This window comes from Bison bison, unplaced genomic scaffold (genome assembly GCF_000754665.1).
Source record: "Bison bison bison isolate TAMUID 2011002044 unplaced genomic scaffold, Bison_UMD1.0 scf7180017864495, whole genome shotgun sequence".
Lineage (NCBI taxonomy): Eukaryota > Metazoa > Chordata > Mammalia > Artiodactyla > Bovidae > Bison > Bison bison.
In genome coordinates, this window is record NW_011495054.1 from 9,600,104 (window position 1) to 9,617,364 (window position 17,261).

Consider the following 17,261-nt stretch of genomic DNA (forward strand, 5'->3'; position numbering starts at 1 on the left):
CTCAGCGGAGCTGGGGAAGGGCTCAGCAGAGGCCCTGGTCCCAACCACCAGGGACAGACGGACAAGCCCTCCCCTGGGGCCTCTGGACAGACCAGACGGAAAACTGATGACATACGAATGGGACTATGCTGTTGAGATCAAACTATTTTCATACAAGAGTAGAGGCTGTACCGATTAAAGCAGGCAATAAAACAACAAACAGTCAAAAATATCTTGGTAAAAAATGCACATTTCAACAAAAAGACCTGAAAAGATCTACATCACAGGTGTGAAAACTGGTCATTATGGGAAATAACGTTAATACTTTTGCCTCCGTTTCGCAGTTGTCTAACAGGTGCTGCGTACTGCGTGTAGTAAGAGTTGCTCTGTTCTGTTTTTCAGCATAAAAACGTGAAACACACAAAACCCACAAAGGCAACCAAGGACATGAGGTGATTTCGGTGTCTGGGGACTGAGGAATGAGAATGGATGGTACTGAACCGAAGTATCGCCGTCTCTTGAGCCACGACCGCGACCCGCTGAACTGGAACCCCCAGGAAGACGTTCACCTCCGCTCCAGCCCTCGGGCCCGCCCAGACCCATGGCCGCAGAGGCTCCAGCTGCAACCCAGACGCCGCACTCCCTGCCAGGTCCCCAGCTGACCTGACACCTGACCTTGGAGAACCCACTGAACTCTCAGTTCTGTGACACACACTGACCTCCTGCAGCAGACACCTGTCACCTCTGTCCCCTGGGGCGGTGACGGGAAAGCCTCTCAGTCTGCACATGCCCAGGGCCGAAAATCAAGTCACCATAAGAGGCCACGCGGGGATGCCCGGAGGGCCCCTTCTGGTCAGAGACTGAAAGATCTTCCAGTGCTTGAACTTGGCAACTCCACTTCTAGGAATCGAGCCTTAAGAACTGTCCCCAGCACAGACAAGGCTTTATGCGCAAAGCAACCTGCCCCAGACGGACCCAGAGATGTTCAAGGTCTGGCCACAGAACAGCAGAACTGGCAGCCCCAGAAAGCTGGGAACGTCAGTCAGTTCAGCCCTGTCGTGTCGGGGAAGGCGGGGGAGGGCGATGACCAGCCTGAGTGCAGGGAATGGACAGAGGCTGCTGCACACGATTAAAGCACACGCACACACCCTCCCGCCCCCTGCACAGAAGGCCCGCAGGAATCTTACGAGCCAGTGCTCGGTGACCGCCTCTGCTGTGTGGGGTAACTGCGTGTCTCCCAGACCCCCGTCCAGGGCTGGCATCTATGGGCACCTACCTTGACCTGAGAAAGCTCCTTCTGGGGAGCGGTGAGCTTCTTGCTAATCCTGCCCTTGGCTTTCAGCTCTTCCACAGTCTTGTAAGAATACTTGGGCTTCTTCTTGCTTCCGCTGGGGTCTTTCCTCCACTGGCTCAGCTCCTTCTGAAATTCCTGAGTCAGAGGGGCAGGGTCCATCAGAAGACGAAAGGGCTGCTGAGACCTCCACACGGTTCTGTGCTGAGGACGGTGCTGTCTGACGCTGACCCCTCTGAGGAGGCTGCCTGACACCCACTCCCCACTACAAAGGAGAGACCCTGTCCCCACACCCCCATTTCTGACCACACTGGTTACTCGTGTACTCTGTTCCCTGTTGATGGCGGGACACCAGCCTCTGGCCCATACTGGTGCACATTGTGAGCTCGACCCCTGAACCCCCGGAAGCTGGCTGAGCAAACAAACGAGCAGACAGACCAACCCCGCCGACCGGCGCACAGGACAGCCGGGCCGCCTCCCGACCCACCTCCTCGGCCTCTTCTTCCGAGTCGACCACGGGGAAGTCCTGCAGGGACTGGGCGGTGCGCTCTGAGCCGTACGCCCCCACCGCGCCTTTGCCCTTCCTCTGCTTGGCTTCGATTGGGTTAATGATGCCTGACGAATTTCAGAGAGACAGACTTGCGGTCACTGCCATCGTGTGGGTGCGCCACTCGCGGAGACCCGCTCCCTGGTCCTTCCATGGGACAGCACGCCGCCCGGAAGGGGAGCTGCTCCTGCACGCCCCACGTGGTCCTGCTGCCGATACCGCAGAGCAGTGTGCCAACAGGAGCGCATGCAGGCCCTGAGCGCGGGTCCGCTTCCACCGCGGTCACTTACTTAGCGGACGGGAGTATTTATAACTGACCCTGGCCTACCCTGTTCACCTGGAGGCCGATTACTACGGGAAGGATATGTTGATTCTGACTAAAGAGAAGGGGAACCGCCATTTAAACTCCATCTGTTTTCTTATTGTATTGTATATATACACAGGCTTCCCTGGTGGCTCAGCTGGTAAAGAATCTGCCTGCAATACAGGAGACCAGGGTTCGATCCCTGGGTCAGGAAGATCCCCTGGAGAAGGGCATGGCAACCCACTCCAGCATGCTTGCCTGGAGAATTCCAGAGACAAAGGAGCCTGGTGGCTACAGTCCATGGGGTCACAGAGTCGGACACAACTGAGCGACAATCACTCATCACTCGTGTATTACATTCGTATAATATTTCATATTGGTAGTTCCTATCTCCTATGCTTGCTTTGCTCATACTATGCACCTTGGAAATAAATGCATTTTTCTTTTTAAAAAGTTTACAAACAGGACTACAGCATTTCTGTGAAGAACTGCCCCCACCCCGAACTTCCCACCACACCCTTTCCAGCTCGTACTGTTGAGCTCCCAAATAGAACAGCCTTCACTCTCATTCCAGGCCACCTTTCCAATCTTCACTCAGGTCCATGAATGCTTCATGCAGCTAAGTTACCTATCCTGCCCCTTTGTGAGCAGAGCCCAGGGACAGTAACAGGAACAAGGAGAGGGGGCTGTGGTGTGGAGACCGCTTCCAGAATAAGGAAGCTGTGGGGGCTGATAGGGGCAGGAGTTGTCAGCTAACCCAATCCCTGCCAATCTCCTAAACTGTAGCTTATCTACAACCTAGGAGAAATTGTCTGATTTTTAAACACTGGCAACTGATCTGACTTTTTAGAAACACTGGGCAGGCCAGAAAGAAGCTTGTTTTTAGCCCATCAGGCTGTATTAAGCCCGACCACTCCCTCATGCTGAAATACGGCATTTTATGTAACTTGAGTTTTGATAAAGTGCGGAGCTTAGAGCACCACTGTCACACGCTGGCAGAAAAGCAACAAAGCAGAGAAAAGGCAGAGCGCGCCCCTCCCTGCCCCTGCCTGCCCACCCCGAGCGCCCACGGGCAGGGCACCACACCTTGAGCGTTCTTCCCCAGGCCCCTTCCAGGTACGTAGCCCATTTTCTGAAGAAGCTTCTGTCCGATTCCTTTTGTGTGTCTTTCCCAGCTGCCGAAATCCATGAAAGACTTGGTTCCTCCTGCAAAACCCTTCTGGCTGGGCTTAAAATTGCCACCCTGAAAACAAAGAAGGAAAAACCTAAGCAAGCAAGCTTGGCTGATGGGACCATGGCCGTGCAGTCACAGAGCACTGTGAGAAGTATCCTATAAACCACAAGGACACCAGTGATGTCTCCGGACAGAGCAAAGACTGCCTGGTACAGCCACCCCGCGGGAAACCTGCTCCCACAGGGAGAGGCCCACACGACCGGCCTCCAGCAGAAAGCCCCCGCCCCCCAGCAGATGCCAGGGCCACAGCAACCTTCTGGGGACATTACTAAGGTCACAGCCCTTCAATAAGGATGCTACCGTTTTTAATTTCTTCGGTCCGAAATCCTTAGGAAATTCATCCTGCTTCACGGGTTTCTCTTCATCATCGGAGTCCTCCAGCTCCGCCTCCTCTGCCGCCCCTTTCTTGAGCCCCGCGCTGATGAAGTTGACAGGGGCAGAGTAGTCGCGGGCCCTGCGGGCAAACAGAAGGTCCAGGGGGTCTGTAAGAACTCTCTCAGGCCAACGTCATTGGCCCAAGAGCTCCTTAGAGCAGACCTTGTGGGATCCATTTTAAAAGAGCAGCGCTGACTCCTATCCTCAGTGCCCCAGACCCGGCTCCCCTGTAATCACATTCAACACTTTGACCTGATGTCTCAACTCTGTGACTTCAGGCTTACCAATGACAGCATAGAGTTGACTAAAAATTCTAAGTATGATGTGACTGTCCACCCCTCATTTAATACATTAAAAAAAAAAAAAAAAAAACTATAACTTGAGGACTTACCTGGTGGTCCAGTGGTTAAGAATCGGCCTGCCCACACAGGGGACAGAGGTTCAGTCTCTGGTCTGGGAAGATCCCACACGCCATGGGCAACTAAGCCCATGTGCCTTCTAGCCCATGCTCCACAACTAACGGAGCCACCAGGATGGGAAGCCGCTGCCTGGCAACTAGAGAGCAGCCCCGTCTCAGCTAGAGAAAGCCCACGCAACAAAGACCCAGTGTGGCCAAGAGTTAATTAATATTAAAAAACAATAACTTGGTAAATTCAGTTAAGGCAGGAAAGGTTTAAGAAATAAAGCCTGTTAATATTACTAGTAAAATGGAGGAACACATTCAAACATCAGTAATCATAATAACTGATGATAATAAACATAAATCGGAAGTCGTCAAACAGGAGATAGCAAGAGTGAACACTGACATTTCAGGAATCAATGAACTAAAATGGACTGGAATGGGTGTATTTAATTCAGATGACCATTATATCTACTACTGTGGGCAGGAATCCCTTAAAAGAAATGAAGTAGCCATCATAGTCAACAAAGGAGTCCGAAATGCAGTACTTGCGTACAACCTCTAAAGTGACAATGACCTCTGTTCGTTTCCAAGGCAAACCATTCAATATCACATTATCCAAGTCTATGCCTCGACCAGTAATGCTGAAGAAGCTGAAGTTGAAGAACAGTTCTATGATGATCTATAAGACTTCTAGAACTAACACCAAAAAAAAGATGTCCTTTTCATCATAGGGGACTGGAATGTAAAAGTAGGAAGACAAGAGACACCCAGAGTAGCAGCCAAGTTTGGCCTTGGAGTACAAAATGAAGCAAGGCAAAGGCTAACAGAATTCTGCCAAAAGAACGCACTGATCATAGCAAACATCCGTTTTCAACAACACAAGAGACGACTCTACACATGGACATCACCAAATGGTCAAAACCAAAATCAGATGGATTATATTCTTTGCAGCTGAAGATGGAGAAGCTGTATACAGTTAGCAAAAACAAGACCAGGAGCTGAGGAACACATTACAAAATTCAGACTTAAATTGAAGTAAGTAGGGAAAATCATTCAGTATGACCTAAATCAAATCCCTTAATGATTATACAGTGGAAGTGACAAAGATTCAAAGGATTAGATCTGAAAATCTAATCTCCATGGATTAGATCTATGGATTGCCACAGATCTAATTAGATCTATGGATTGCCACAGATTGCCATAGATCTAATTAGATCTATGGATTGCCATAGATCTAATTAGATCTATTAGATCTCCAATAGCCTCAAGAACTATGGATGGAGGTTCGTAACGCTGAACAGGAGGCAGTGATCAAGACCATCCCCAAGAAAAAGAAATGCAAAAAGACAAAATCGATGTCTGAGGAGGGCTTACAAATAGCTGAGAAAAGACAAGCAAAAGGCAAAGGAGAAAAGGAAAGACATACCCATCTGAATGCAGAGTTCCAAAAATAGCAAGGAGAGATAAGATAGCCTTCCTAAGTGAACAATGCAAAAGAAATAGAAGAAAACAATAGAATGGGAAAGACTAGAGATCTCTTCAAGAAAATTAGAGATACCAAGGGAAATTTTTGTGCAAAGATGGCCACAATAAAGGACAGAAATGGTATGGACCTAACGGAAGCAGAAGATATTAAGAAGAGGTGACAAAAATACACAGAAAAACTATACAAAAAAGATCTTAATGACCCAGATAATCATGATGGTGTGATCACTCACCTAGAGCCAGACATCCTGGAATGCAAAACCAAGTGGGCCTTAGAAAGCATCACTAAGAGCAAAGTTAGTGGAGGTGATGGAATTCCAGTTATTTCAAATGCTAAAAGATGATGCTGTTAAAGTGCTGCACTCAATATGCCAACAAATTTGGAAAACTTAGCAGTGGCCATAGGACTGGAAAAGGTCGGTTTTCATTCCAATTCCAAAGAAAGGCAATGCCAAAGAATGCTCAAACTACCACACAATTGCTCTCATTTCACATGATAGCAAAGTAATGCTCAAAATTCTCAAAGCCAGGCTTCAGCAACAGGTGAACCGTGAACTTCCAGATAGTCAAGCTGGATTTAGAAAAGGCAGAGGAACCAGAGATCAAATTGCCGACATCTGCTAGATTATAAAAAAAGCAAGAGAGTTCCAGAAAAAAACATCTACTTCAACATTATTGATTACACTAAATCCTTTGTTGTGGATCACAACAAACTCTGGAAAATTCTTAAGAGACAGGAATACCAGACCACCCAACCTGCCTCCTGAGAAATCCGTATGCAGGACAATAAGCAACAGTTAGAACTGGACATGGAACAGTGGACTGGTTCCAAACTGGGAAAGGACTATGTCAAGGCTGTATATTGTCACCCTGCTTATTTAACTTTTGTGCAGAGCACATCATGCAAAATGCCAGGCTGGATGAAGCACAAGCTGGAATCAAGATTGCTGGAAGAAGTATCAATAACCTCAGATATGCAGCTGACACCACCCTTATGGCAGAAAGTGAAGAGGAACTAAAGAGCCTCTTGATGAAGGTGAAAGAGGAGTGAAAAAGTTGGCTTAAAACTCCAGCTTCAAAGCTTAAAACTCAACAATCAGCTCTTAGGAGTAATGGAAATAAAAACAAAAATAAACAAATGGGACCCAATTAATCTCAAAAGCTTTTGCACAGCAAAGGAAACCATAAACAAAATGAAAAGACAACTCACAAACTGGGAGAAAATATTTGCAAAAGATGCGACCAACAAGGGATTAATCTCCAAAATCTACGAATAGCTCAGGCAGCTCAATATTTTTTTAAAAAACCCAATCACAAAAGGGGCAGGAGCCCTAAATAGACATTTTCCCAAAGACACACAGCTGGCCAAGAGGCAACTGAAAAGAAGCCTGACACTGCTAGTAAGAGAAATGCAAATCAAAACTTCAGTAAGTATCACCTCACACCAATCAGAATGGCCATCATCAAAAATTCTACAAACAACAAACGCTACAGAGGGCAGGGAGGAAAGGGGAGCCCTCCTGCACTGCTGGTGCCGCCACTGTGGAGACGGGATGAGATGCCCTAGAAGACTAAAAGCAGAGCCACCGTTCGATCCAGCAATACCACTGCTGGGTACACATCGTGGGAAACCATGACTTGAAAAGATACGTGCACCCCACGACCTCCCGGGTGGTCCCGTGGTTAACAGTCAGCCTCGTGATGCACGGGATGCAGGTGTGATCCTTAGCTGCGGAAACTTAAATCCCACAAGATGCAGGGCAAGTCAGTCCTCACACCACAACTACGGAGCTAGACCCAAGGCAGCCAAATAAATACTGAAAAAGAAAGACACAGGCACGCCAGTACCCAGTGCAGCACCATCTACCACGGCCAGGACGCAGAAGCGGCCTAAATGTCCATCAGCGGATGAACGGATACGGGGGTGGCACAATCACACACGAGGCAGTATTGCTTGGCATTAAAAGTGATGAAACAGCACCACCCGCAGCAGCACACAGGGGCCTCGCGACCACGTCACTAAGTGACCGTGACAGAGAAAGACAAACGCGTGGTGTCACTCATCTGTGGAATCTAACTTTTAAAATCACACAAATGAACTTGTTTCCAAGACAGGGACAGACTCACAGATCTCGAAATCAAACTTATGGCTGCCAAAGGGAAAATGTGGGGGAAGAGATAAGTTAGAGAGATCAGGGTTAACACACACTTGCGCGTATGAAACAGACAAGGGCCTACCGTGTAGCACAGAGAACTCGACTCAACATTGTGTAACAGCCTATATAGGAAAGGTGTCTGAAAAAGAGTGTCTCTCTGTGTATGTATATGTGTATATTTATAAATAGAAGCACATGCATATAACTGACTCGCTTTGCTCTACACATGAAACACAACATTTAAGTAAACAATACTCTCCACCCCCACACCCCCCGCAAGAAATTTGTTTCAGACACTATTTCAAGTATAAAAATCAAATAAGAAAAGACACTTTCATAAATCAAAATCATAAATATAATACATTTAAGGGAGATTATATGAACGGAAAGTATATTAGCAATTTTATCAATCATTCTTAGAAAAGTTTGTGTTCATTAAATGTATTTATGAAAACTAAAATAGCTAAGAAATTAACTGTGTGAGATGGAAAGTACTAATTTTATCCGATCGCTTCAAGAACAGTACTTACAGCAAGTTCTTAATCACAGCTCCCCTTTGTATAAACTGGAGCTGACAGCTCTGTATTGTGTGGTTAAAGGGAGAGCGAAAAGAATCCAATGAAAAAGCCCGGGAATACTGCAACATAAGGTGATGCTTTCTAAAATGACTGACCTAGTAAATAAACATCCCTGTGGCAGTAAGATCCACAGAGGAATTTTCCCCTAAGAGATGCCATATGAGAGCCCAACTCCAGATCGGACAGACCCCGATTCTCACAGCTCAGCTGCGTGACTCGCCGCTGTTCCCTAATCTGTGAAACTTACCCCGTTTTACACCTGGTGCCTCTCTCAGAAGGTCAGTGAGACCATGCCTGTGAGGAACCCGCAGGTCCTGGCTGCTGTTACTATCTTACGATCGTACATTCCTGCCCTGTGATCCATACTGTCCACTGTTAACATTTCTTGCCAGATGAAAAGAGCCTGAACGGATCTCTGCTCCTTCTCCCCAGTCTCTTTTGTGAAAAATGTACAGTCTCAATGGGCTGGAGAATCCAGGCTTCAGGTGGGGACACGCAGACAAACCTCAGTCTGCTACACACTCTGCTCAAGCGCGCCGCAGCTCCCACACACGACTTCACACCAAGGGGGAGGCGGCTTTCAGCCTGAACCCCCAGCCTGTGGCTGCCCTCCCGGCCCAGTCTCCGCCACGTATCCTTGGACACCGCCCGGGCCTCCTCTCACAGCCCCGCTTCCACTGTGGCTTCACAGGGTCCTCTGCACACACACTCCCCACGCCATGTCTCACCCCGTCTGCACAGACCACAGTCCCCTTCTCTCCCTCTCCCCCGTCTCCCCACAAGACCGCTCACACCCTCCTGGATGCCCTGCTCCTCTCATCAAGGGGCTCTGCTCCCTCCTGCCCCCCACCAATCTTCCCTGACCTCCCAGAACAGGTCAAACACAAGGAAAAGTACCCCCCCTCCGGTCCTACGTCAGTTACAAACTTCCATTTGTAAGCCTGCCTCCATCCTCCGGGGTCTGGGCTCCTGGAAGGGAAGGACTGGGGCTACAGCACAAGGCTTTAGATACATGATCGCTCACTCATGATCGGTCAGTGAGAGAGCAGCGCTCTGTCCAAAGGAGGAACTGGGCTCCTTGGCTGAGGTCACAGCTAAAGGGCTTGGGGAGGCCAGGAGAGAAGCGTACTTAGCGGGGTAGCTCCCCAACGCCTGGGGAAAGCGGTCCGCGCCAGCCATACCGTTTGCCTCCAAAGCTGGGCCTCTCCTCATCCGAGTCTCGCTCTGCCCACACTCCGTAGGTGGCCTCTTCCTTGGTCTGCCAGTGGCGCTGCCGGTTGGGGTTGAATTCATTCTGGAGATCCCAGTCAGTGATCTCGAAGTTCTCCCGCTCATCCTCGTCATCGTCCATGTGGCCTTCCCCGTCCCGGTACAGGTGGGACAGCGACATGGCCCGTCACTGAAGGGAGGCAGGGAAAAGGCACAGTCTGTGACAAGTCCTGGGGGCGGCAGCAGCAGGCTGCCCTGTTAGCTGCCACTCCCTGCTGCCCTCACAATTTCCCCCAAACTAAAATCCAGTGAAGTCACTGGTACAATTCAATAAAGCAGACGCTAAAAACGTATTTTAGAAAACAGGTACCAAAACAGAATAAAAAAGACCAGTCCCAACAGTCCATGTGATTAAGCACACACTTCCTTCTCAATGTTGTCAAACATCACCCACACTCACATACACACAAACCACGCAAAAACAGCTTAAGGATGTTATTCTACGGATGGCTGCCTCACAAATGAGGCAAACATCTTCCTGGATGTTACTTTTTTCTATTGCTGAGTGAAGAGTTTCATCTGGACTTATAACAGCTGAGCAAAGTGATTTCTTTTTCTTAGAAAACACTTAAATATGACCCTCAGGTTTTCCTCCCCAGACAGGAACCTCTTTTGATTATGAAAAGGACCTTAAAACAGCACACGTCTGTGAACCCGAATGCAGCCATCAACTCAGGGGAGCTGTCTCTTAAGTGGATTAACTACAGTACCAACCTTAGAGAAGGCTTGTGAGGCAGAATCAATGAGATGGCTCTTTCAAGACACTTAGCTCACAGTAACCGCTTGTTACGCTAGTCCCAGGATTAGGTCTATGGCCCCTCCTATTACTGGATTAGCATGGAGCAAAGTGATGGTGAAAGCAGGTGCTGAAATCACACAGCCCGAGTTCAAATCCCCGCTCTACCTGGTACTCAATGCATGAATATTAAACGCAGACCAAGTGCCAAGCATGGGGCACCACAACGCAATGCATTACATGCATGACAGCGCTGGGACCTCCGTCTAGCAGCTGCCAAAAGCAGACTTCAGGGACGGCCAACTCGCAACACTTCTAAGGCGAGTTCAAACTCTGGTCAGCTCTGTGGGAAAGTTTTCCCTACTTACTCTTCTCAACTCACTGGTGCAATGGTTGGGTCCTGCCGGTCCCAACGTCATACACGCGCAAAAAAGGGGGGAAATACTCTCAGAGGAGGCGGGGTGTCCCAGTCGCCGATCACCGCTGCCTCCTCGGGCACAGGGCATGGTAAAAAGCACGGAGCTGTCACGAGTTACAGAGCCCCCAGGAGGTGCTAAGTAAGCCCTTGCGGGACGCTTCAGGCCGATGATCTAACATAGGCATCAAGACACCTCTACGAAGGAGATACTGCTAGCGCCTTCGAACTTCAGACTTAAGTAAAGCGAGGCTGAGAAATTAACTTCCCTAGGTTCCACGGCTGGTGAGGCTGGAAACCAGGTGGAACTGCAGCCAGGGCTCGGCGTCTCCCTGCCGCGCCGTCCAGGCCCCGCGGTGGAGGATCGGTGTCCAAGTCGGCCCGGAGACCCCGAGCGGCCCCGCTCCCTCCCCGCTGCGGCCGCGCTGTCTGGAAAGGGGAAGAGCGACCGGCGAGGCCGAGGCCCGCTTCCGCGAGCCAGAGCCCCCTCTCCTACTGGCACAGACTCCCCCGCGTCCCCTGTCCGTCCACTCCCGGGCCCAGCTCACCTCTCTCCGGCTCAGCGGACCGAACTCAGCGCCCCACTCGGTGCGAGAAACGCGCCACTAAGGCGCCGGAACGCGGATGCGGCGCACCAGAAATGACATCACGTCAGCGGATATGACGCGCTCGTTGCCATGGCAGCAGTGGGACGCTACGGTGGCTTTGGATTTAGAGCATTTGAGTTATTGATACGGTGAAGGTTTTCGCGGCCGAGAATGGCTAAGTGTTGTTTTGTTGTTGTTGTTTTTTGTCGCGCCCACTTCGTGGTGACGCCCGCCTCTGACGACTGGTACGGACGTCGCCGAGCCACCGTGGCCGAGGGAGACTCCTTTGTCAGCCTGAGATTCTAAATCTGCAAAATGGGGATATAACACTAGCTCCTGGGAGAGTTGTGCATGAGACATTTGCGGTAGGGTGGGGACGGGACATGACATTAAAATAGAAATAATGAAGGTCAAGACTGTCTCCTGGATCTTCGGGTCTCTCAGTATAAGCACACTCGTGGGCCCGGAGCGGTTGCCTTATACAGGAGTTTGATTAAGTGATGGATTAAATATAGGGCAAATTCTAGAACTCCCAAGTATTCTGCCAGGCAATCTCTGCATTCTCTTCCTTTCCAACAGGTTGGTAAATAAATCCGTTCACTGATCTAATAAAAATGTACCGAGTGCCTACAATGTGTTAAGCTCTGGGGATCAAAGGAACTGACAAGCAGGGACACTCCTAGAGAACCCCTCACCAGCTCTGGATTCCGCGTCAGCACACAGGCTCTAGAGTTCCAATCTCAGCTCCACCACTTAACTGTGAACCCAGGCAAGGCATTGATTACCTTTCTTGAAGCAAAATGGTTGCGATAAAATAGGTAAGCAATTAAAACTGTACCTGGTACATAATAGATGCTTAGGGAGTGTTAAATGCTAATTTTACCTTTTATTTTCTGTCACTCTATCTGTATGATGAAAAGACCTAAGCTCAGTTCAGTTCAGTTCAGTCGCTCAGTAGTGTCCAAGTCTTTGCAACTCCATGGACTGCAGCACACCAGGCCTCCCTGTCCATCACCAACTCCCCGAGTTTACTCAAACTCATGTCCATTGAGTCGGTGATACCATCCAACCATCTCATCCTCTGTCGTCCCCTTCTCCTCCCAGCTTCAATCTTTCCCAGCATCAGGGTCTTTTCAAATGAGTCAGTTCTTTGCATCAGGTGGCCAAAGTATTGGAGATTCAGCTTCAGCATCAGTCCTTCCAATGAATATTCAGGACTGATTTCCTTTAAGATGGACTGGTTGGATCTCCTTGCTGTTCAAGAGACTCTCAAAAGTCTTCTCCAACACCACAGTTCAAAAGCATCCATTCTTCAGCACTCAGCTTTCTTTACAGTCCAACTTTTACATCCATATATGACTACTGGAAAAACCATAGCTTTGACTAGATGAGCCTTTGTTAGCAAAGTAATGTCTCTGCTTTTTAATATGCTGTCTAGGTTGGTCATAACTTTTCTTCCAAGGAGCAAGCACCTTTTAATTTCATGGCTTCAGTCACCATCAGCAGTGGTTTTGGAGCCCCAAAAAAATAAAGTCTGTCACTGTTTCTACTGTTTCTCCAACTACTTGCCATGAAGTGATGAGACTGGATGCCATGATCTTAGTTTTCTGAATGCTGAGTTTTAAGCCAACTTTTTCACTCTCCTCTTTCACTTTCATCAAGAGGCTCTTTAGTTCTTATTTGCTTTCTGCCATAAGGGTGGTGTCATCTGCATATCTGAGGTTATTGATATTTCTCCCAGCAGATTCCAGCTTGTGGTTTATCCAGCCCAGCATTTCTCACGATGTACTCTGCATATAAGTTAAATAAGCAGGGTGGCAATATACAGCTTTGATGTACTCCTTTCCCGATTTGGAACCAGTCTCTTGTTTCATGTCTAGTTCTAACTGTTACTTCTTGACCTGCATATAGATTTCTCAGGAGGCAGGTCAGGTGGTCTGGTATTCCCATCTCTTGAAGAATTTTCCACAGTTTGTTGTGACCCACAAAGTCAAAGGCTTTCGCACACTCAATAAAGCAGAAGCAGATGTTTTTCTGGAACTCTCTTGCTTTTTCAATGATCCAACAGATGTTGGCCATTTGCTCTCTGGTTCCTCTGCCTTTTCTAAACCCAGCTTGAACATCTGGAAGTTCACCAGTCATGTATTGTTGAAGCCTGGCTTGGAGAATTTTGAGCATTACTTTGCAGGCGTGTGAGATGAGTGCAATTGTGCGGTAGTTTGAACATTCTTTGGCATTGTCTTTCTTTGGGATTGCAATGAAAACCGACCTTTTCCAGTCCCGTGGTCACTGCTGAGTTTTCCAAATTTGTTGGCACATTGAGTGCAGCACTTTAACAGCATCATCTTTTAGCATTTGAAATAACTCAACTGGAATTTCATCATCTCCACTAGCTTTGTTCATAGTAATGCTTCCTAAGGCCCACTTGACTTCACATTCCAGAATATCTGGCTCTAGGTGAGTGATCACACCATCGTGTTAATCTGGGTCATTAAGATCTTTTTTGTATAGTTCTTCTGTGTATTCTTTCCACCTCTTCTTAATATCTTCTGCTTCCGTTAGGTCCACACCATTTCTGTCCTTTATTGTGCTCATCTGCACATGAAAATTTCCCTTGGTATCTCTAATTTTCTTGAAGAGATATCTAATCTTTCTCATTCTATTGTTTTCCTCTATTCCTTTGCATTGATCACTGAGGAGGGCATTCGTATACCTTTCCTTTTCTCTTTTGCCTTTCGCTTCTCTTCTTTTCATAGCTGTTTGTAGGGCCTCCTCAGACAACCATTTTGCCTTTTTGCATTTCTTTTTCTTGGGGATGGCTTTAATCACTGCCTCCTGTAGAATGTCACAAACCTCCAACCATAATTCTTCAGGCACTCTGTCTATCAGATCTAATCCCTTGAATCTATTTGTCACTTCCACTGTATAATTGTAAGGGATTTGATTTAGGTCATACCTGAATGATCTAGTGGTTTTCCCTACTTTCTTCAATTTAAGTCTGAATTTGGCAATAAGGAGTTCATGATCTGAGCCATAGTCAGCTTCCGGTCTTGTTTTTACTGACTGTATAGAGCTTCTCCATCTTTGGATGCAAAGAATATAATCCATCGGATTTCGGTGTTGACCATCTGGTGATGTCCATGTGCAGAATATTCTCTTGTGTTGTTGGAAGAGGGCGTTTGCTATGACCAGTGTGTTCTCTTGGCAAAACTCTATTAGCCTCTGCCCTGCTTCATTCTGTACTCCAAGGCCAAATTTGCCTGTTACTCCAGGTGTTTCTTAATACTTTTGCATTTCAGTCTGCTATAATGAAAAGGACATCTTTTTTGGGTGTTAGTTCTAGAAAGTCTTGTAGGTCTTCATAGAGCCATTCAACTTCAGCTTTTTCAACAATACTGGTCGGGGCATAGACCTGGATTACTGTGATATTGAATGGTTTGCCTTGGAAACGAACAGAGATCATTCTGTCGTTTTTGAGGTTGCATCCAAGTACTGCATTTCAGACTCTTTTGGTTGACTATGATGGCTACTCCATTTCTTCTAAGGGATTCTTGCCCACAGTAGTAGATATAATGGTCATCTGGGTTAAATTCACCCATTCCAGTGCATTTTAGTTCGCTGATTCCTAAAATGTCAATGTTCACTCTTGCCATCTCCTGTTAGACCACTTCCAATTTGCCTTGATTCGTGAAGCTAACATTCCAGGTTCCTATGCAATATTGCTCTTTACAGCATCAGACTTTACTTCCATCATCAGTCACATCCACAACTGGGTGTTCTTTTTTGCTTTGGCTCCATGTCTTCATTCTTTCTGGAGTTATTCTCCACTGACCTCCAGTAACATATTGGGTGCCTACCCACCTGGGGAGTTCATCTTTCAGTGTCTTATCTTTTTACCATTTCATACTGTTTATGGTGTTCTCAAGGCAAAAATACTGGTTTGCCATTCCCTTCTCCAGTAAAGACCCAAGAAGCGTTGTTACTGTATACACAGAACAGTGGACTTGGAGTCAAAAGATGTGGGTCTAAATTCCCATGGTCCTGAATTAAACGAGAAGCTACAGGAAGCCAATTACTTGGGAAAGGGGTCTGTGTCTCTGTATCCCCAGTGATATGTATTGTCCATGTGCCTGACAGATAGATACTACATAACATGTACTCAGGAAAGGATCTAGAAAGTGAGGTTTTAGTAGAGGAGAAGGCCAGAGGGAGCAAGTCAGAGACTGAAGGTCCATTATGGAGCAGAGTGAGGGAACGGAGACAAGATAAACCATTTTGAGCCTGGGTCTGAAAATGTACTTGCTTCTGTTTATAGGTCAAAGCCAAAAATAAACTTAAGCTTGGCTTCTCTGTAGCCATGTCCACAGCTTTACAGCAGACTTTATGAATCTACAGTTACTTTGATCTCGAGGGATTGATGCCACTGGACTTACTTCAACAAATGGACCCTACCACGTGGCTTCTGGAGAAGGAAACTTTGTGGATGGTCGTGGGGTCATCGAGAATACAGGCTCTGATCAAGTGATCAGAGTGTATGTGTCCCCTAGAATGGGGCGAATGGAAATCTTCAATAGGATGTCCTGAGAAGATCAAAGCATCAATCCTGTGATTTCTGCCAAGGTGCATAACCTGAATGGACCCATGAGGATACATAAGACAAACCCCGGGAAGGGGATTTGTATACAACAACTGCTCTGCGGCTTCCCTGGTGGCCCAGTGGTAAAGCATCCGCCTGCCAATGCAGGAGATGCCAGTTCAATCCCTGGTCCTGATCCGGGAAGATCCCACACTTCATGGAGCAACTAAGCACTTGCCATCACAACTGCTCAGCCTGTGCTCTAGAGCCTGGGAGCCGCAACTGCTTAAGTCCACAAGCCCCAGAGCCAGTGCTCGAGAGCAAGAGAAGCCATGGAAATGAGAAGCCAGCACACCTCAGTTAGAGTAGCCCCCGCTCTCCACAACCTGAGAAAAGCCCTCGCAGGAAAGACCCAGCACCGCCAAAAATAAATTCATTTTTTCAAAGAACTGGTCTGCAGTCTCCAAAACTGCCAAGGCAGTGAAAGGTAAAGAAAAACCCTAGAACTGTTCCAGACCAAAGGAGACTGAAGAGACTGACAACTAAATGCAACAGATGCTTCTGAACTCGATCTTTTTGCGATAAAGGAAGTTATTGGGGCAGGTGTCAAAACCCCAGTGGGGTCTGAGGGCTCCACGGCGGTCATGCGTCCATGTTCGTTTCTTGCTTTCGACGATTGTCCTGTGGTTACACTGGAGAATGTCTTTGTTAGTTGGAAATACTAGAGTATTTAGGGGGTGACAGGATGTCACGTAGGCAACTTATTCTCAAATGATTAAAAGAAAAAAAATGTTTTCTCCCTGAATGTTCATTGGAAGGGCTGGTGCTGAAGCTGCAATATTTTGGCAACCTGATGGGAAGAGCCAACTCAAAGGAAAAGACCTTGATGCTGGGAAAGATGGAGGACAGGAGAAGGGGGCGACAGAGGATGAGATGGTTGGATGGCATCATCGACTCAATGGACACGAGTCTGAGCAAACTCCAGCAGACGGTGAAGGACAGGGAAGCCTGGCACACTGCAGTCCATGGGGTCGCAGAGTCGGACACGACTGAGCGACTGGACACCACGACAACAATGCACTTAGAATTTTTTTTAAAGTGAAGTTTCTGGAGTAAAACTTCAAGGACGCAAATAATCTCCACTTAGTTTCTTCTTAGACCTGGGCAGGTTGTTTCACTTCTCTACACCTCAGTTTCCCATCTGTACTGGCGTATCATTTTTGTTTGGCTGGATAGCAAGTGGGATCTTAGTTCCTCGACCAAGGATTCAACCTGCACCCCCTGGGGTAGAAGCACAAAGTCTTAATCGCTGGACAATCAGGCAAG

At 47.7% G+C, this 17,261-nt stretch overlaps 1 protein-coding gene across 1 annotated transcript in view; it reads right to left on the reverse strand.

The window, feature by feature from the left end:
• TFIP11 (tuftelin interacting protein 11) overlaps positions 1-12,356 on the reverse strand; it is a 20,232-nt gene extending 7,876 nt beyond the window's left edge. The window contains 7 exon segments of the mRNA XM_010828705.1: positions 722-751; positions 1,145-1,408; positions 1,758-1,885; positions 3,208-3,364; positions 3,656-3,809; positions 9,534-9,751; positions 11,321-12,356. Of these exon segments, the coding sequence (XP_010827007.1) occupies positions 722-751; positions 1,145-1,408; positions 1,758-1,885; positions 3,208-3,364; positions 3,656-3,809; positions 9,534-9,742 (942 nt within the window). The 5' untranslated portion in view covers positions 9,743-9,751; positions 11,321-12,356.
• Positions 12,357-17,261: the final 4,905 nt, after the last annotated feature.